The sequence below is a fragment of the Musa acuminata genome, chromosome BXJ3-3 (assembly GCF_036884655.1).
Source record: "Musa acuminata AAA Group cultivar baxijiao chromosome BXJ3-3, Cavendish_Baxijiao_AAA, whole genome shotgun sequence".
NCBI lineage: Eukaryota > Viridiplantae > Streptophyta > Magnoliopsida > Zingiberales > Musaceae > Musa > Musa acuminata.
In genome coordinates, this window is record NC_088351.1 from 29,332,908 (window position 1) to 29,350,000 (window position 17,093).

General features: G+C 36.5%; 2 protein-coding genes across 18 annotated transcripts in view; both read right to left on the bottom strand.

Annotated features, from left to right (window-relative positions):
* Positions 1-525: 525 nt before the first annotated feature.
* LOC135634139 (calcium-transporting ATPase 1, endoplasmic reticulum-type-like) lies at positions 526-9,323 on the bottom strand. The gene is made up of 8 exons (XM_065144389.1): positions 7,542-9,323; positions 5,633-5,702; positions 5,402-5,523; positions 4,550-4,828; positions 4,077-4,454; positions 2,286-2,395; positions 1,899-2,127; positions 526-1,289 (listed from the first exon to the last, which is right to left on the bottom strand). Exons 1-8 carry the CDS (start codon positions 8,946-8,948, stop codon positions 705-707), a joined length of 3,180 nt encoding a protein of 1,059 aa, XP_065000461.1. The 5' UTR covers positions 8,949-9,323; the 3' UTR covers positions 526-704.
* A 4,744-nt stretch (positions 9,324-14,067) lies between these two features.
* LOC103978622 (uncharacterized) overlaps positions 14,068-17,093 on the bottom strand; it is an 8,161-nt gene continuing 5,135 nt past the window's right edge. The window contains exons 8-11 of one of the 17 annotated variants that reach the window (XM_065142530.1): positions 17,019-17,093; positions 16,150-16,944; positions 15,363-15,463; positions 14,068-14,492 (exon numbers count right to left, since the gene is read on the bottom strand). The exon at positions 17,019-17,093 is cut by the window's right edge and continues 42 nt beyond it. In XM_065142530.1, coding sequence (XP_064998602.1) covers positions 17,055-17,093 — 39 coding nt within the window. In that variant the 3' untranslated portion in view covers positions 14,068-14,492; positions 15,363-15,463; positions 16,150-16,944; positions 17,019-17,054. Of the gene's footprint in view, positions 14,493-15,362; positions 15,464-16,090 lie in introns of all 17 variants that reach the window. The other 16 variants (XM_065142528.1, XM_065142531.1, XM_065142529.1 and 13 more) reach the window with 16 other exon arrangements.

Sequence of the window (17,093 nt, forward strand, 5' to 3'; positions counted from 1 at the left end):
AGTTATGATGCGTTACAGATAGCCTATGACTGAAGTGCTAAAAGACAAGCTCCCCGAGATTGATGCTGCTCAACCTTGAGGACAAGGCTGATTTGAAGAGGGAGGAACTGTTAGGACCCTTTTTCTGAGCTTTTGAATAATGTTTATTGAGTCTGTTTAGTCCATTTATTTATTAAGTCGATTTGGTTCAGTTAGAGTCAAGTAGAGATTTATTTAATATTTATTTATTATTAGAGTTCAAGTCCTGATGGACTCTGGGTGAAACTTTATAAATAGAGATGTAACTGCTTCTTTTCAGTAATATATGAAAAATACTATTATGTCTTTGGACAACCCTAGGAGACCGATCCCCTCGAAGTGATCATTATCATCTCATTTCTCCCCTTTCTTCGACGATAAGACTTTAGGGTCTTATCATTTGGTATCAGAGCCTACGTTAAGACTTTAGGGTCTTATCACATTTCCCCTTGTAATAACATTAACATCATAAGTATTACCAATGAAATGGATCTGTGTAATCCAGCATGACAAAAAAATGTTTCTTAAAAATCGAGAATCTCCAAATCCAATATAAGTTCATTGCCAGGTCGGTTTCTGAACAGATCCCGGTTGCCTAATTCTCAAACTGAATGAGGGACCAGAACAACCTTTACCTTCCGAGGTGACGCAAAATTGTCGAAATGCATCTCCAAATCTGTTAGCATCTACTCATCCTTGTGTTTTGCGGATGCAGATCGTCTCCTGGCACCTGAAGAACTTGTGCAGCGCCCTACAAACTTGAGAACCTCGTCGATGAGGATCACCGGAAGTGCAACCGCGAACACCAGGAGCCATTCGTTGAAACTGAGAGGCACTATTCCAAACACTTGGGCCAGGAACGGGACATATAGTATCAAGAAGTGCAATCCAAATGAGACTGACATGGCCAAGAGAAGCCACGGGTTAACCCAGGGAGGCATGCTCAGGAGGCTCCCATCTTCCGATAATGCATTAAGGGAATTGAACATTTCAATGGCCACCAAGACGGAGAGCGAGAGGGTCATTGCCTTCACCTTACCAGTCTGGAAATAGTCGCAGGGATTAGTGTCAAAGGTGAAGCGACGTGAACCAGCAGTGAATGGAGTGACCTTGAAGCCATCCCATGAGGAGCATTCTCCCCAGTTAGAAAGCTGAGCATAGGTTACAAGAGTATGGCCATCACCACTCAAGTCAATGCCCATAAAGGAACCATGAGTGTACCATATGATGAAGATACCTACAGTGGCAATCCCCACATATAGCCCGATCACCTATACAAGGAATTATAAGAGTCAGCTGCCATGAATGAAGCAGGTACCGTATTTATGAGCATATAAATTTTCGGTAGAAGGTGCAACTAGTAATGCATGCAACAACACCTCAGCTCCTATTCATGTCTCTAATTTCCATTAAATGACTCCTAGTCAGTCAATTGGAAGATAAAAGTTATGAAAGTACAATCTATAGGCAAAACTGAAGTCTATGGTGGATTGGCTGCAAAAACATTATTATCCGAAAGCTTTATCCCCTCTCCCAAAGTTCAAGATTTTCTAAATCTCCACCCCCTTACTTTAGTGGCCATCTTCACATATAGGTTGGACAACACTAATATTGATAAGAAATACGGGTGTATAAATAATCATAGTTTATGGTATGTAACAGAAGCAGGAGATTAAAATCAAGCCATCGTCAAGCAAGGTAGAAACTGAATCAAAGTCAAGTCAAAGCAGGAGGCAGAGGTTCATCCTCAGAGGAAATCAGAATTAGGATCTGGCTTAGGCATCAAATAACAGCAAAATCCATGATGTATTGATAGAGTCCATTCATGTTCATTGCAAACTCATTAATAATATAAATCACAATAAAAAAGAATGACTCACCATATAACGAAATAAAATCCATGCAGTAATTAGTGAATCATCACTTCTTCGAGGTGGTTTCTTCATAATATCTTTATCAGGTGGGTTGAATCCAAGAGCAGTTGCAGGAGGGCCATCAGTAACAAGATTGACCCACAAAAGTTGAACTGGTATCAATCCCTCAGGAATGCCTAAAGCTGCTGTTAGAAAAATGGAAGCAACTTCACCAATATTTGAGGAGATCATGTATCTGCAATTAGTAAAGAGACGTGTACATAAGATCATCAAAGAAATTTTGCAAGGTACATAAAACATCAAGACCTATGATCAAAAAGATATAATTATACATCTGATAAATAGCCTCAGATAGATGGCTTGAATGAGTGAACAGAAGGAAAGAGTTAAGACCTTATAAACGCTTTCATATTGTTGTAAATTGATCTTCCTTCACCAACAGCTGCCACTATCGTGCTGAAATTGTCATCTGCTAACACCATATCTGAGGCTTCCTTAGCAACCTGGAAGAAGAAATACTCAAGGATACTAAAAGACAGCTGATGCAGGGAACTAATATGGCAGACGGGCCCTTGCCTTTTAACTCATTAAACAACACTCACCATCACCAAAATCATAAGACCGTACAAGTATTCAGATGGCTAACAGCATAGAGAAAAAGGAAGAAGTATAACCATCCAGCAGTAGTCATCAAGCATCTCAGATCAGGATCATGTATTTCAGTCAGCAGAAACACAAACAATTATTTTTAAGCGGATAAAGCAAATAGAAGTCTATGGGACTTCAATTATTTTCTTATGGCTTAATGAACTTCAATTGCTCTAAACTAATTAAAATTTAGTTTTTTAATAGCTTCATGCAATTGTTCAATTTTAAATTCATGTTATCATAAAATTGCATCAAACATTATTTTCAATAACCAGAAGGAAAAATAATTAGTTTTTCTTTCCATTGATTTCCCTTTTCATTATTTTCTTTATTTTTTTAACAATGTTGTAAGCAAAGTAGTAAAAAAATTCCAGATTTGCTGAAATGTCAAGATTATTAAAACATTTCAATCTGGCCACCGGCTATGGCTGAAACTTCAAATTGTGTTGCTTACAAACTTAGGTCATGCCTAAAGGAGAAGGAATGCTACTAAAAGAAATAGTCCAAACCCTACACATCATGGAACCAAATACTGGTTGAAGTGGTACATACTGCCCAGTAATTACCTTTCTTAAGAAGAACTGGTACTGGACTATATAGATCAAAACCGATCAGTATTGAATTGTTTTTTAATTATTTTTCTGTTGATATCAAGCAGTACAGATCAGTAGATCATCTGGTATAGCAATGATTAGTTACCTAAAATGTTATTGCACTGAGATTTAAATACTTTGGCCAGAACAATTGGGAATGTGCAAATGAAGCCTGCACTACAAGCTTTTGCTAGAAAGTCAAGGCCATCAATTAAGGTGCTATGCCAAACCGAGGTTTGAAATCCCTACACAGGTCACTCGGCTATAACAGACAAGAAGCTTAAGTGTGACATATGACCTTCCACTAACTAAAAAACATAAGTTATTTCTTTAGAAACATATATTTGAAATCTTTAATGACATTTATAGAACAGTTCACCCCAAAAGATTCATATTGATTTCTGTAAACAAAGTATCCCAGTTCCCTTCTCGATAAGAACTGAAAATTGTTCCACCATAAAAGAAATTACAAATTATGCCTGAGCAAAGAAATAAGCTAAAGGCTGTGAAATATTTAGGAAGAGCCACTGAGAATAAATAAGAGTGATTCTATTTCACTTTTCCTAGATTTAGTTCAAAAGTAATTAGGCACAGAAGACAAAAGCCTGTGAGTAAGCATTTCAAGACATGCTTAAGGCATCTTATTTCACTTTTGTAAAATACTTGCTACCTTTTAGCAATTAAGTAGATTATTTCTCATTAGTCACCTTGGGAGGCCTTTCTCCATGAATTGGAATAACCCTAATTAGGAAGGTCAATGCTAACAAATCATAGAAACAGATATTAAGGAAAGACATAGCTTAACGAACACTATTTTGCTAATCATTGTTGATATGATGATTTCACCATACCTCATGGGAAAATTCTTACTTGTATACCACAATACACAATTACAAAGAACAAAACGAATAAAAGAACAAATAAGAAGCAGGATAGAACAGACCTCTGTCCCAGCAATGCCCATCGCTATACCAATATCTGCCATTTTCAGAGCAGGAGCATCATTTACTCCATCCCCTGTCATTGCAACAACCTCGCCATCTTCCTTCAACAATCTCACAATTTCTTGTTTATGCCCTGGTTCTGCTCTAGAGAACAGAAGAGCACCGTTTTGCCTCAGAATTGCCTTCTTATCATTGGATGACATAAACTCTTTGCCTGTGAGGCTCTTCAAATGTATATCTTCATCAGGTGAAAATACGCCTATATCGCGACAAATTGCTTCTGCTGTTTCCTTGTTATCTCCTGTTATGACCATTACACGGATGCCAGCTGCTCTACAATCTTCAATTGCTCTGTAAACCTCTTTTCGTGGAGGATCCTAGAATGATTCCAAAAATCAGAATACAGACAAAGGCTGGAGAGCACATAAAGGAAAAGACTCAGTGAATGACTCATTCAAACAAGATATCTCACCCTCAGCCCTACTAATCCAACAAATATGAGACCAGTCTCAATGGATGCGTAATTTGATGGATCAAGAAGAAGTTTATGAGCTGGATGGTCTCCTCCATCATATGCTGAAAATTCGGCTAGATCATCCTTATAGGCAAATCCCAAACAGCGCAATGCATTTGTTGACATTTCACGCAGAGCATTCATAATCAGATTTTTTGAATTGTCATCTAACAACACTACAGAACCATCAAGCAGCTGAATGTAGGTACTTCTTTCCAACAAATTCTCCACCGCACCCTGCCACAATGTAACTTTGATTATTTATTATAGTAAAGATTTTCCAGCCAGATGATACTGCAGAGAAGTTCAAATGATAAAGTATCGTATGAGCTTCCAAATACTTAATAGCTGCAAAGCATGCAGAATAATTAATATGTCTAGGAGAAACAAAGTAGGAACGAATTATACATCCACAACAGACTAAGAAATAGAAAGAGATAACAGTGTAAAAGAGAAAGAAAAATCCCTTTTAACATACACCAAAAATAGAACCTCATCAGCAGATAAAACCAACATCAAGTGTTTTCACAGTCCGTATATCATGGATATTCTCCTAGGACAATGGATGCATAAGCTACATGGGCCATTGTGACTTCATACTATACTAGCACAATATAGATATGCCAGATGCCAGGAGCTTAAAAGCAGTACATTATCTATATATTTGGTACCAAATTTTCTCAATGAATAAGATGCACCAACATGCTCAACATGGATGCCAAGAAACACAAATGGTTATTTGTCCATCAGTTACATTCAGAGAATGATTCCAAATAATCTTTATCTAGATGGATAGAAAATGAGAAATACCTTCACAAGTAAAGAATTGGTTCCTGATTTTGATTTCACAATAACTCCCATTGATTTTCGAGTGCGATTGAACTCGAGAGTTGCAACCCTCTGGGCAATTCCATTCCACCATTTACAGCACCCTCCAATTATAAAAAGATGTCAATTAATAAATAGACTGCCATGCATGCATGCAAAAAAATCTGAACTACATCATTGAATTATAAACTGCACTTAAGGCTTCAAACATACTTAATATTTCAGCCGAGTCCAATGAAGAAGGATCATATCCTCCAGGAAGTCCCATTTTCTCAACCAAAACCTGATTGATATATATTCACCATTCATCAACAAAGATAGGTCAAGTAAATATCAAATCAAAAAAACCAAATTACATGCATACCTCTCAAGTCACATCTGAATACATACGACTCAAATAGAGATACACACAGCTTATCTACTAACTAATAGTTTCGTAGCAAGAGCAAAATAGAACAGATAATTATTTTATAGTATGTTGTCTAGTATAACTGCTGAAAATTACTCATGCTATGATACTCTAAACTTACCTCTGTCATTAATTACTTAATTAAAAAGGTGCATAGTGTATTTCACCTAGGCAAGGACTCAACTTCTCATTTTTAAATTAAAAATCCTAAGCACTTCAAAACAAGCCTTGTGATGTCAATGAACGAAAGAACGTATTAGGGCAGTCATCAGGAACAAAAAAAACCCAAGAACCAAATAGGCTAGGCTAAGTTTGAAAGAAGCGACTTTCCAATACCGGTAAGCCTAGAATCCCTGTAGATAGAGATCCGCTTCCTTAGTAACTAAGCTAAGGCCGAATCAGGGCTGGAAAAGAAAGAAAGAAGATCCTTCTTTGTATTTCGCCTAGAGCATAATTCCACTTCCTAATCTAACCTTCTATCGGCCGGGTGAAACCAAGGGGAATGCCACTCTCTTTTGCTAGTGCTAGACGGAATCACACTAAGACTGCAGTGGTGGGGGGGCTCAGGATAACATAACCCCAAAGAGAGGAGAGGAGAATAGATTCACTTAAACAGATATATCTGAACTTATGAAACAGATATAGATGAACTTAAACAGATACCTTCTTACTGTGACTTAAAAAAATGTCTATAGTTGACTTTTGACTTTCAACATACCGTAAAAAGGGTAGATATCCCTTCAAGTTGGCACTCCCCCCTCTTCCTTCAATTCTATTAAGTCACAAGCGAATAAACAATACAGTTAACGAAAGTGCTTTCTCATATTATATGATAAAGAAAGTCGATTGCCAGTCGTAATTCTGATCATAATCTTTTTGATTCATTGGAAGCACTAAGGTAAGCTCCTAAGGCTAAGCCCATATCATATAATTGCACTCTTAAGTAAAGCCCTTTTATTTAGAAGAAGTTTCTAGCGAGCTGTGGGCCATATCTTTGCTGTTGTGCCAGCTGAGGGAATAGGTGACCCGCCTTACCTTGTGAGTTCGGATTGGTGCAGTCCCTTTTCCAGAATTGGATTTCCGCTCCTCCCAAAAGTGTAAGTATGTAAGTATTTTGACACGTATCAATAGTGCGAGTTCCTTTACCGTCGGTTTGAGTTGGCAGTTCCACTTTCATTCTTTCTCGCTGAGAGTGTACTTCATCGAGTTGGAGGCTTTACTACGTGAAGTAAGCGCTTCCTTCGATTGTTAGATCTTTACATGCAGTCTCTTGCCAGGCAGGGGAATGGGAATCCTTCTTTTGCCATCCCAACTGGGCTTTCTTTGTTTTGAGTTTGGAGGTGATTGGCAAGCGAATAGCAGTAGGATAGTTTGGAAGGGAATTGTTTGATGTTAGCTCGCTAGGAACGGAAACGGAAACGGAACCTAGAGAAGAAGAGGCAGAGTTCCGTTCTGGTCTTTATTTCCTTTCTCCTTGCACCCAAGTCTTCCTTTCGAACCTTAAGATCCACTTGTTGGGGAACGAATAGAAGTCAGTGGGGGCCTATCGCCCTATATTCTAGCTAGATCCCCCTATTTACAGTCGAAAGGAATCCATGAAACTTGGCTACAAAAACTTTACATTATTTTTAAGAAGAACTAGATAATTGATATTGAGTTAAAAATTACTAATAGGAATGAACTTTGGCAGGAAGCGACCATATGTATTCTTACCTTCAAAGCTGCCTCTGTCGGCATACCACTGGTAACAAAATGATGTCCTGACTGAGTGATACTTGCATCGTTACAGACAGCTGCAATCTTAGCAATCATTTGAAGATTCACATCCATGCTAGTGGCTGGCCAATCATAGATCTTCCCATCATGAGGATCGTATGTGGTACCATCCACTTTGTAGCTTCTAAGTGTATCCATCCAGCGCCCCATTGCAACAAGCCTTACAACAGACATCTGGTTTGTGGTCAATGTCCCAGTCTTATCAGAGCATATCACAGTTGTGCAACCCAAAGTCTCAACACTTGGAAGCTTCCTGACCAGGGCATTCTTTTGTGCCATCTTCCGTGTACCCAGTGCCAAGCAAGTAGTGATCACCGCAGGCAGCCCTTCTGGGATTGCTGCAACAGCCAAGGCCACAGCAATCTCAAAGTAATAAGTGCACTTTTCAAAAGAGAACTTGAAATTGCTTGGCCAGCCATTGACATACTCCCAGGTAAAGAAGTACTTCACATTGATAAGCCAAACCAAAGCACAAATTACTCCAATTATAGCCGTAAGGACCTCTCCAAATTCATTCAGCTTCTTTTTCAATGGTGTATCATCCTCGTTCTGTGAAGCTTCATGGATCTGCGAATGAATCTTACCAATTTCAGTGTTCATGCCCGTCTGTGTGACCAAGCAGACACAGCTGCCATTCACAACAGTGGTACCGGCAAAAACCATGCATTCCTTCCCTTGGATATCTATGTCTTCATGCTCAACATGGTGGTTGGTTTTATTCACAGCAGCATTCTCTCCGGTAAGAGATGCTTGCTCTACTCTCACAGTGGAGCTAATCAGGTATAAAACCCTCATATCTGCCGGGACCTTATCTCCAACCTTGAGCTCCACAATGTCACCCGGCAAAAGATCCTTAGCAGGCAGATTCGGAATCAAATTCCCATCCCTTCTAACGGCAGCATGCTCAGACTGGATTTCTTTCAGGGCCTCAAGTGCCTTCTCGGCATTGTTCTCTTGCCAAACGCCAACGATCGCATTCACTATCAGAATAAGGAAGATCACCAACGGCTCAACAAAGGCAGTGATCCCCATCTCGCCACCTTCATCCCCATCGTACCAAGCGAGCACAAAGGAGACGACGGCAGCCACAAGGAGGATCCGGACCAGCGTGTCGTTGAACTGCTCGAGAACCAACTGCCAGATCGACGGCCCAGAGTGCTTCTCGAGTTCGTTCAACCCATAAATCTCCCGTCGCTTCAGCACCTCATCGGATCGGAGCCCGTACTCTGCCGAAACCTTGAACTCAGCCTCGCACTCCTGGACGGTCCTTGCCCAGGCCGGAAAACTCGTGGTCGGGGGATCCAATCCACCCTTCTTCCGCTCATCCTGCCCTCCTTTCCCCATCCCCACCACGTTCCGACCAGAAATCCCTAAACTAGAAACCAATCTTTTCTACAGATCCCTCGAACCCACGCTTCCGGTAATCAACCGACCGATCTAAAATCCCAAATCCAGAAACCCTAGCAACAATCTCCCCGCCAGAAGGAAGAAAGAAATCCCTAATCTTTCACCGACATGAGGCCCAGTTACCGATCAAGCAATCCCAGTCATGAAGAACAAATCGAAAATGGGAGGGAAATCAAAACGGGCTTGCGATCCGAAGCAGACGTCTTGGGTCGGAAGTTCTTCGCTCCCGTAGCGCTGTCTCACTACGACGGGAACAGCGATCCCTCAAAGCAAGCGATCGGCCCTCGGGAAAAGCAACGGCTTGGCGAGGCGAGATAGGCCCTTGGGACCCACACCGTTCTTATAACGCCATTACAGCATTAATTCCCGACTGACGTGCGACCACTTACCGAACCCTTTGTTTCCCTCACCCGCTCGCGATTGGGTCAATGGCGCGGGCGGCGTGGGACCCACTCGTGTATTTTGTGGGTGAGAAAGTTCAAAGGCTGGAACTTTCGGGAAACTTCCGAGGGCCACCGTGGCCCGACGCGATCAGAAAATGTTAGGTGACGTGTCGTCTCGTGATCGGATCCACGTGGCATGTAGTTTATAACCGAAGTAGGTGATGTGTGTCGTATGCACATAAAGGCTTTCATTTTTAATTGTTTGAAAGTCGGCAGACTTATAATACAAATAGAGTGAGTGTCAGAGGATGATGAGATCCAATTGATGGTTTAGAGGAAGACGATTCCTTGTTAGATTTGTCATTTATGACTTATGTATGAGGAGGGCATCACTCCCACTTATGATGTCTTATTTGGGTGTTTTTTGTTTTTATTGAGGGGAACATTTGGTTAATATATACACTTTATGTGAGAGAATCAATTATATTTATGAGAGAAGTGAAAGCATAAAGATTGTATTTGATTTATATATTTTTTTATTCAAATATATTTGATCCAAACCTAAACCTAATATCTCATGTCATAAATCTAGTTAGTTTTATCTTATTTATGTGACATTGTAGTACTCAATGATAAAATCTAAAAACAATTCAAATTAGATCTTCTTTTTGTCGAACGAAGTATGGTGTAGCACATCCTATTATCGAGGAGCTTCATCCAATCTTACACTATGTAAGATTTTAGGATACTAAGATAGATTGACGTTTTATGTTGTTTATCGCAGTTGCATTGTAACAAGCGATCTAAAAAGGAATATTTTTAATTAGTTAGAGCGACAAACAATTATATTCATGAATGAAAGATAACACTATATTATAACTGAAATATTCAAAAATATTTATGTATTAGTGGAATTGTTGTTTAAGGAATCCGTGAAACAGATTACTAGAATCTAACTCATGAATTAAATTTCTCTGTATAAAGAGGCATTACATTGTATAAATTGATCGTATATGAATCTTTCTTAATGTTGATGTACATGTATCTATCTCCACATGCATGCTTGTGTACATAATTGTTAACTAGATTAAAATTAATCCGTATGTTAATGTACATGTAATTGTTAACTAGTATAATGCATGCTTGAATGCATAATTGTGGATAATATGTTTCTATTAGATTTATGAATGAAAATTGATGTGAAGATTCAAGTGATTGTTAAGTAGCATTCGTGGAACAGTAAGAGTGGATACACCTCTAGAAAATAGTCTCACATCGCTGAGACCAAATAATAATCTCATCCGAATAGACTCGTTAGCTCGAATGTTTCATGAAACTGTGTCCTGATATTAAGTCTTAAGTTTAGTAGATAAATAGAAAGATTTATTCGGTGATATGAATGATTAGGATTTTTATCATGACTTTGATTTTAATGTGACTTTATTTTAATGCTCGTGCTAATGTATACATGCATTCATGTATTCATAATTATCAATCGATTGATTTCCAATAATAAGTTTAAATATCTTTATATGTATGTATATATGTATGTATGATTCTATACTAATTGATTTCCAACCATATAAGAATACTTTGAATCGACTAAGGGTAAATTATGGAAAGATATATTTTTTTTTCCATGAAGAAAGATGAAAGAAAAATATAATTTTAATAAAACCAGAAAGAAGATATGATTCTTTTTTAATCCATAAGTAAGATATGATACATTCATTCATTTGGTCAAAGCCAAATTATACAAGTCATGGGAAATATATAACATGATTCTTGCCATATATATTATGATGAGGACTAAATGGTTACTATGATTTTGTCATTGCATGTATGAAAAATTGAGTGTAACACACTAATGGAAATACATCACATTATTCGCTCCTATATGTAAGAATTAATGTCCAATTATAAAAAGATACAATAGAAAATATAATATGATATTATGAGTGATGATGGATTGATGAAGTTTAGAGGTGCTATCATTTGTAGATAATATCCTATCAGAGAAGACAATCACACATTTTTAGGGCATATCTATGTAAGTCATTTTTTATTATATTTTTTTATTATCTAGAAAATAGAGGATTGTATGCATTGATATATATCGGTTAGTATATTATTGTGTGGTTGATAAGTCTTAAGTTTGAATATATATATATATATATATATATAGTACTCTTTTTTATACAATATTTATGAAAACATTTATATATTATTATTTTTTGAAATCTATGTGTACAGTTATTTCATTTTAATTCACCTAATTCCTTCAACTTTTTTGTCATACAAAAAGATTTCTTATTTTTGACTCATGTTGAATGACATTCTATGTTAAATCTCTCTCTCTCTCTCTCTCTCTTTCTCTCTCTCTCACTTCATTACCAAATCCACATCAATTAAGCTTGTGTCATAGAAATAACACAATTATTGAGTATAAGTAAAAAAATTTTAAGTCGGTAACACTCGTCATACTTGAGAAGAGGATGATTATTTCAAGAAAATATAAATAAAAAAACTGATTAATATGAAAAATAAATCAAATAATAAATCTTTACATATACTTTTTGTCTATGCGATGTAACATAATTTTACGTAAATACGAAGCCTAATTCGATTTAGGCTTAAGAGTCCAACATATTCGTAGATTTCATGGAAAGAAATTAAAATGATATTTTATCATGAGACCTATATTCCCTTAACGGGCTTCAACTTTGACTCGACATCCAACGTCAGCCTCCCATAAAATTGTGGGGGCCCACGCGAGGCCATGGCCTCCCTATGTTATGTTTAATACCTCAATTAGTACACATACCACCAATCATGTTTGTGGACATAAAACACATAAGAGAGATGATATTAAGTGGGCATGGACTCTATCAACTTACTTTAATAGAAAGATTTGTGCATTTTGTATAAGCATGCATAAAAAATAATAATTACATGCATTTATCGATCGTATAATAATGACCTATGTTATTGTCATAGTGTATTATTGCACAAGTGATATGTATGTCTCGGTTTGATTTAAGTTCACATGTGAATGTGATATAATAATTATTTTAAAAATATATAATAATAAATAATAATAATATGTTGATCATAGATATTTTTATCGATTAATATAGATCCTATTACGATTGCAAACACAAAATTTTAGACTTTGCCAATTAACTCCCCTTATCTCAATTAAAAGCATCAACAAAAGTTGATTAGAAGGTGAAGTTGAACTAACTAACAATACTTTAAAAAAAATCTTGATTGAAATCATAAGATTTCTAGATTTTTAATATAATATTTCTCGCAACGTATAAAGTTAATCGAATTGCTTACTTAAAAGAAAACTCCCAAGTATCATTTGGAAAGATAGTTGGTATATTTGAAAAATCAAAATCCTATAATTTTTTGATAAGGCGGGATAGAAAATTCTATTATATATATATATATATATATATATATATATATATATATATATATATATATATATATAATTCAGTCAAAGTTTCTACTAAAGTCATGAATGAAAGTTGATCAGTTTCTGTCATGAATTTGTGGGATAAAGATTAAAAGAGAACTATTTGAGGAACTTCAATTCATGTGTAAGAGTCGAAACTAGCAAATTCAATATGAAATATAAGAGGATAATTTATGATCGGATCCAAAGTGTTGTTCGCTTTCTGGCCCCAATTTTGACTCATCTGCCGATCATGATCTCGCTACTAATTTCGCACCATACATAACCTATGTTTAATCGATATATATATATAGACATGATCATTTAGGGACTATATATATGGATAGATATTGTAGATCTGTTAGTCTTTACTCCATTACTTATTATGATCTCGTGGATGTTAAAAAGAGAGGAAAAAATTAATCTAGTTTTTAAGGATCGATGCTTGCTACTTATTGACTATGGTATGTTATTAGATCCGACAGAGATATTTCATTGATTATGACATAAAGGTATATAAGCTTGATCTTGATCTATTATTATTTAATTTTAATTTTGATTTTAAATTTTTTTAAGATAATGATAGTTTTATGCTTACAATATATACTTGAATTTTTTTTCGAATATACATGAGAGACATTTGTGTGATAATATGAAGTTGTACGAATCTGAGTTTACACAAAAAATGTCTTGTATACTTTCTATTGTAATATTTATGAAAGAAAATTATAATTGTATTTTAAACCTATTCATTCTATTGGAATATATTTTTTTTGCCATTTGTACTCTATGAAGTGTTTCTTTCAGAATAATAGAGAGATTTACCATGTTACCTCAACTTGTTAGGTTTCCTTGCATTGGAATAATTATATTCCTTTATTATTATTATTATTTTCATACAAATACATCGAATGATGTTCTAATTAATTTTTGACGAATCTTACTCTGATTGCATTTCGTGGCTTTGTAATGGGTTGTGTAACATTTTACTCTCTACAATGTAATAATTCCAGACTTATTTTAGGATTTTTTATTTATTAATTAGACTTATTTATTACCACTATTTTTTACTTTTATTTATAATAACACAGACAGTAAATCCGATTTCGGAAGTACACCATCTGGTTAGGATGGTCCGCGTGCCGATAAGTTAATGTTCTAATTGTACCGAATCATATCAGATATATAACAGTCCACTCAGTATGCAGAATTGTACCAAAAAAGATAATTCTATTTCAAAACTTCACATTAACAAAAGGCAATTGGCGAAAACACTTCAATTATGAATATAGACAAAAACTGAGAATGCAGTGTAACGACTACTTGCCAAGATCTCAGGGGTTACAAATGTGATCCCAAGATTTATTTGTTTGTGCCACTGTATGGCATCAGGGCGGTTTTTGCTGTGTATTACTGATCTTTTTTCTCAAGTGTAATTTTCCATAGGTGAATGCTTCTAGTCTTCATCTTTCTTGGGCTTTCGATAAGTCTCTTCGATGTCCTTCGTCTTCAACATCCATGTACTCACAAGCTTCTTTATGTTTGGAACCTCGTAGTTCTGAGCAATGTAAACACCACAGCCGACTCCTAGCAAAAACGAGAAACTGCTCCTAATTATTCCCATTTTTCTTTAATCTGCAATCAAGTAAAATGAAACTTTAGTTCATTCAGGTGTTTCTTACCAAAGTCGTCGGGACTCTTACCACAACATAAAAAATATAATGAACAAATATTATGATATGAGGTTATGAATACACCTATGTACAAACACATAACCAGAATGAAAGTGAAGTTTCTGCATTTCCCTGATGAAACCCATTTTACTCTCTCCATAGGCGATCATGCCTGATCATGCCTGAATTGAGTTCACACACATTAATCAAGAAAGATATCCACGTTCCAACCTTTGTCGTAATGCATATAGTCCAAGCATCAATGGAACGAAATATGACTCGAGTGGTTAGATTAATGGACGGAGGATTTTTGTCTTCATTTGCCCTATAAATCTGAGCTTTTATTTCCAAGCGCCAAACTCCAACCTTCCCTTCTCAAAATGGACTCTTCCAGATTCTACGAGGCTTACTCCCAATTTAAAAAGTCAAGACCAGATAGACAAATTCGGATGCTTTTTTTTAAGCATTATCCAGGAACTCTCCCACAACACAGTAGGGTAATCTGTCCAATTAACATGGTTGACTTGAGGGTGAGGATGAGCATCTCAAACTTTGATTGGTAATATATCCATATTCCTAGGGCAAGCATTGTTGAATATGTTTGCTTCACTCAAAAGTAAAATGATGATATTCATCACCTTAAGATGGTCATATTTGACGGGCTCAACGATTAAAGTAACAAAGCTTCAGAATATGAAGTAGAAATCCAGAAGGAAAGTCCAAAAATAGAGAATAGCAAAGATTCACATAGAATGGCATACATCAATGAACGAAAATGATCCATAAGAAAAGTAAATTGTCATCAGTACAGGAAACTAAAGTCTTTGTTTACCTGCAAAACCAATCTCTGCAGTATAAGCTTGGTTTCTTGCACTTTTCTTGATCAAACAATTGAACCATTTAATAATTCAAAAAGGAAATCTACCAAGATATCTGAAAAAACAAGATGAAGGAAGAATCAAGGTTCAATTAGTTCACCATGGGTTCAAGGGTTCAATCAGTTTTGTCATCGAAACTGTATGCAAAATGGAAATAAAGAGAACGAGAGAAAACCTTAGAGCTACTGGGACAGAAAACATGCATCCTCTTGGTAAACAAAACTTCACCAAAAGATGATCTTGACTACATTAAATGATTAAAGGTTCATAATTATATCATCGGGCCAAGCGATTCAGAACTTATAACCCAAAGTTTTAGCTCAATCGATTGATGTTTGCCGTAATTTATACATTTTCACTTTTTTTTTTTTTCAAAGTACCTTAAACCTCACAAACATTTATGCCGAAACCCCTTGAAATTTACACCAAACATGAACTCTAAAAAGCCCTCTTTGAGGGAGATCCCAAAATGCCCTAACCAAGTGCCATGCCGTGATATGAAATCGAAATCGAAATCGAAATCGAAATGCAACATGATGGCAAACAAGGCATCAAATTGATATAAGTCAGCATCAAATTAACAATAAAATCAACATGAAAATTTCATTTTTCTTCATATAGAAACGAAAACACGACTAAAACAACTAATGCCCATCAGAATCTTCAAAGAAGTGGAAAATACCCAAATTTTGTTGCCGGGGAGAGAGGGGGAAAGAGAGGAGAGAGAAGTGCAGTACTGACGGAAGAGTTGTCGGGATTAGCGTTCGGCACCGCGACCGGAGTGGCGGTGGCTGCTTTCGATCGTTGTCGCAATCTCCCGTCAACGGTCGTTGGTATCTCAGTATATGCCACCGCGACGGTAACATATTATCGGATTGAAACGAGCTAAATCCGAATCCGCATCCGATAATATTAAGATTATCGCGCGTAGGTTCAGGATTCAGGATTCGTATCCGATCCAATTAGTTTATCGGATCTTGAACCAAAAGGATCCGCATCCAGATATTTTGGTCGGGTTTACGGGCTGTCGGACTCCATCAAATCTCCAGAAGCAATTAAATAAAACAAAACATATTCCGCTCTCATTTATAACTTTCCAAAAAAATAGAAAAGAACAATTTATTTTTTAGAGCATTGAACGCTTGTATAAGAGTATTTAAATCAAATAAAATTTAGTTACTGCGAGTAAAGGCTTTCATCACAACAATAAACTTCTTTATTGCAATAAACGATTCAAAAGATCTATTCAAAACCATTAAAAAAAAGCAAAAGGGTCTTTTGGTACCATTGTATCGAGTGGTATCATCAAAACTAATGCACTGTAAGGAAAACTAGTCATCCAAATACTTATCGTATCAAAGATTACTAAATCATCATAAGTTCAAGAATTACTTCAAACACATGCAATAAATATTCATGGCAAATGAGGATGGTGGAATTCAGGGAGTAATCCGGTGTGTCTTTTTGCAGGAATCAAACGTTCGACGATGGTTCCCAGTTGTTCACTCACGTCTTCCGGATCTTTGATGATGTCCTCTGTTGCATGGAGAATTATAGTACAGGTGTGTCACAGATGAAGTAGATAAAGATGATAAGAAGACTTCACGTACGGAAACAAGTTATTCAGATGAAGTGAAAAGGTAAGATTATATATCTGCAAAAGCAGCAGTTCCGCCGATGGCTGC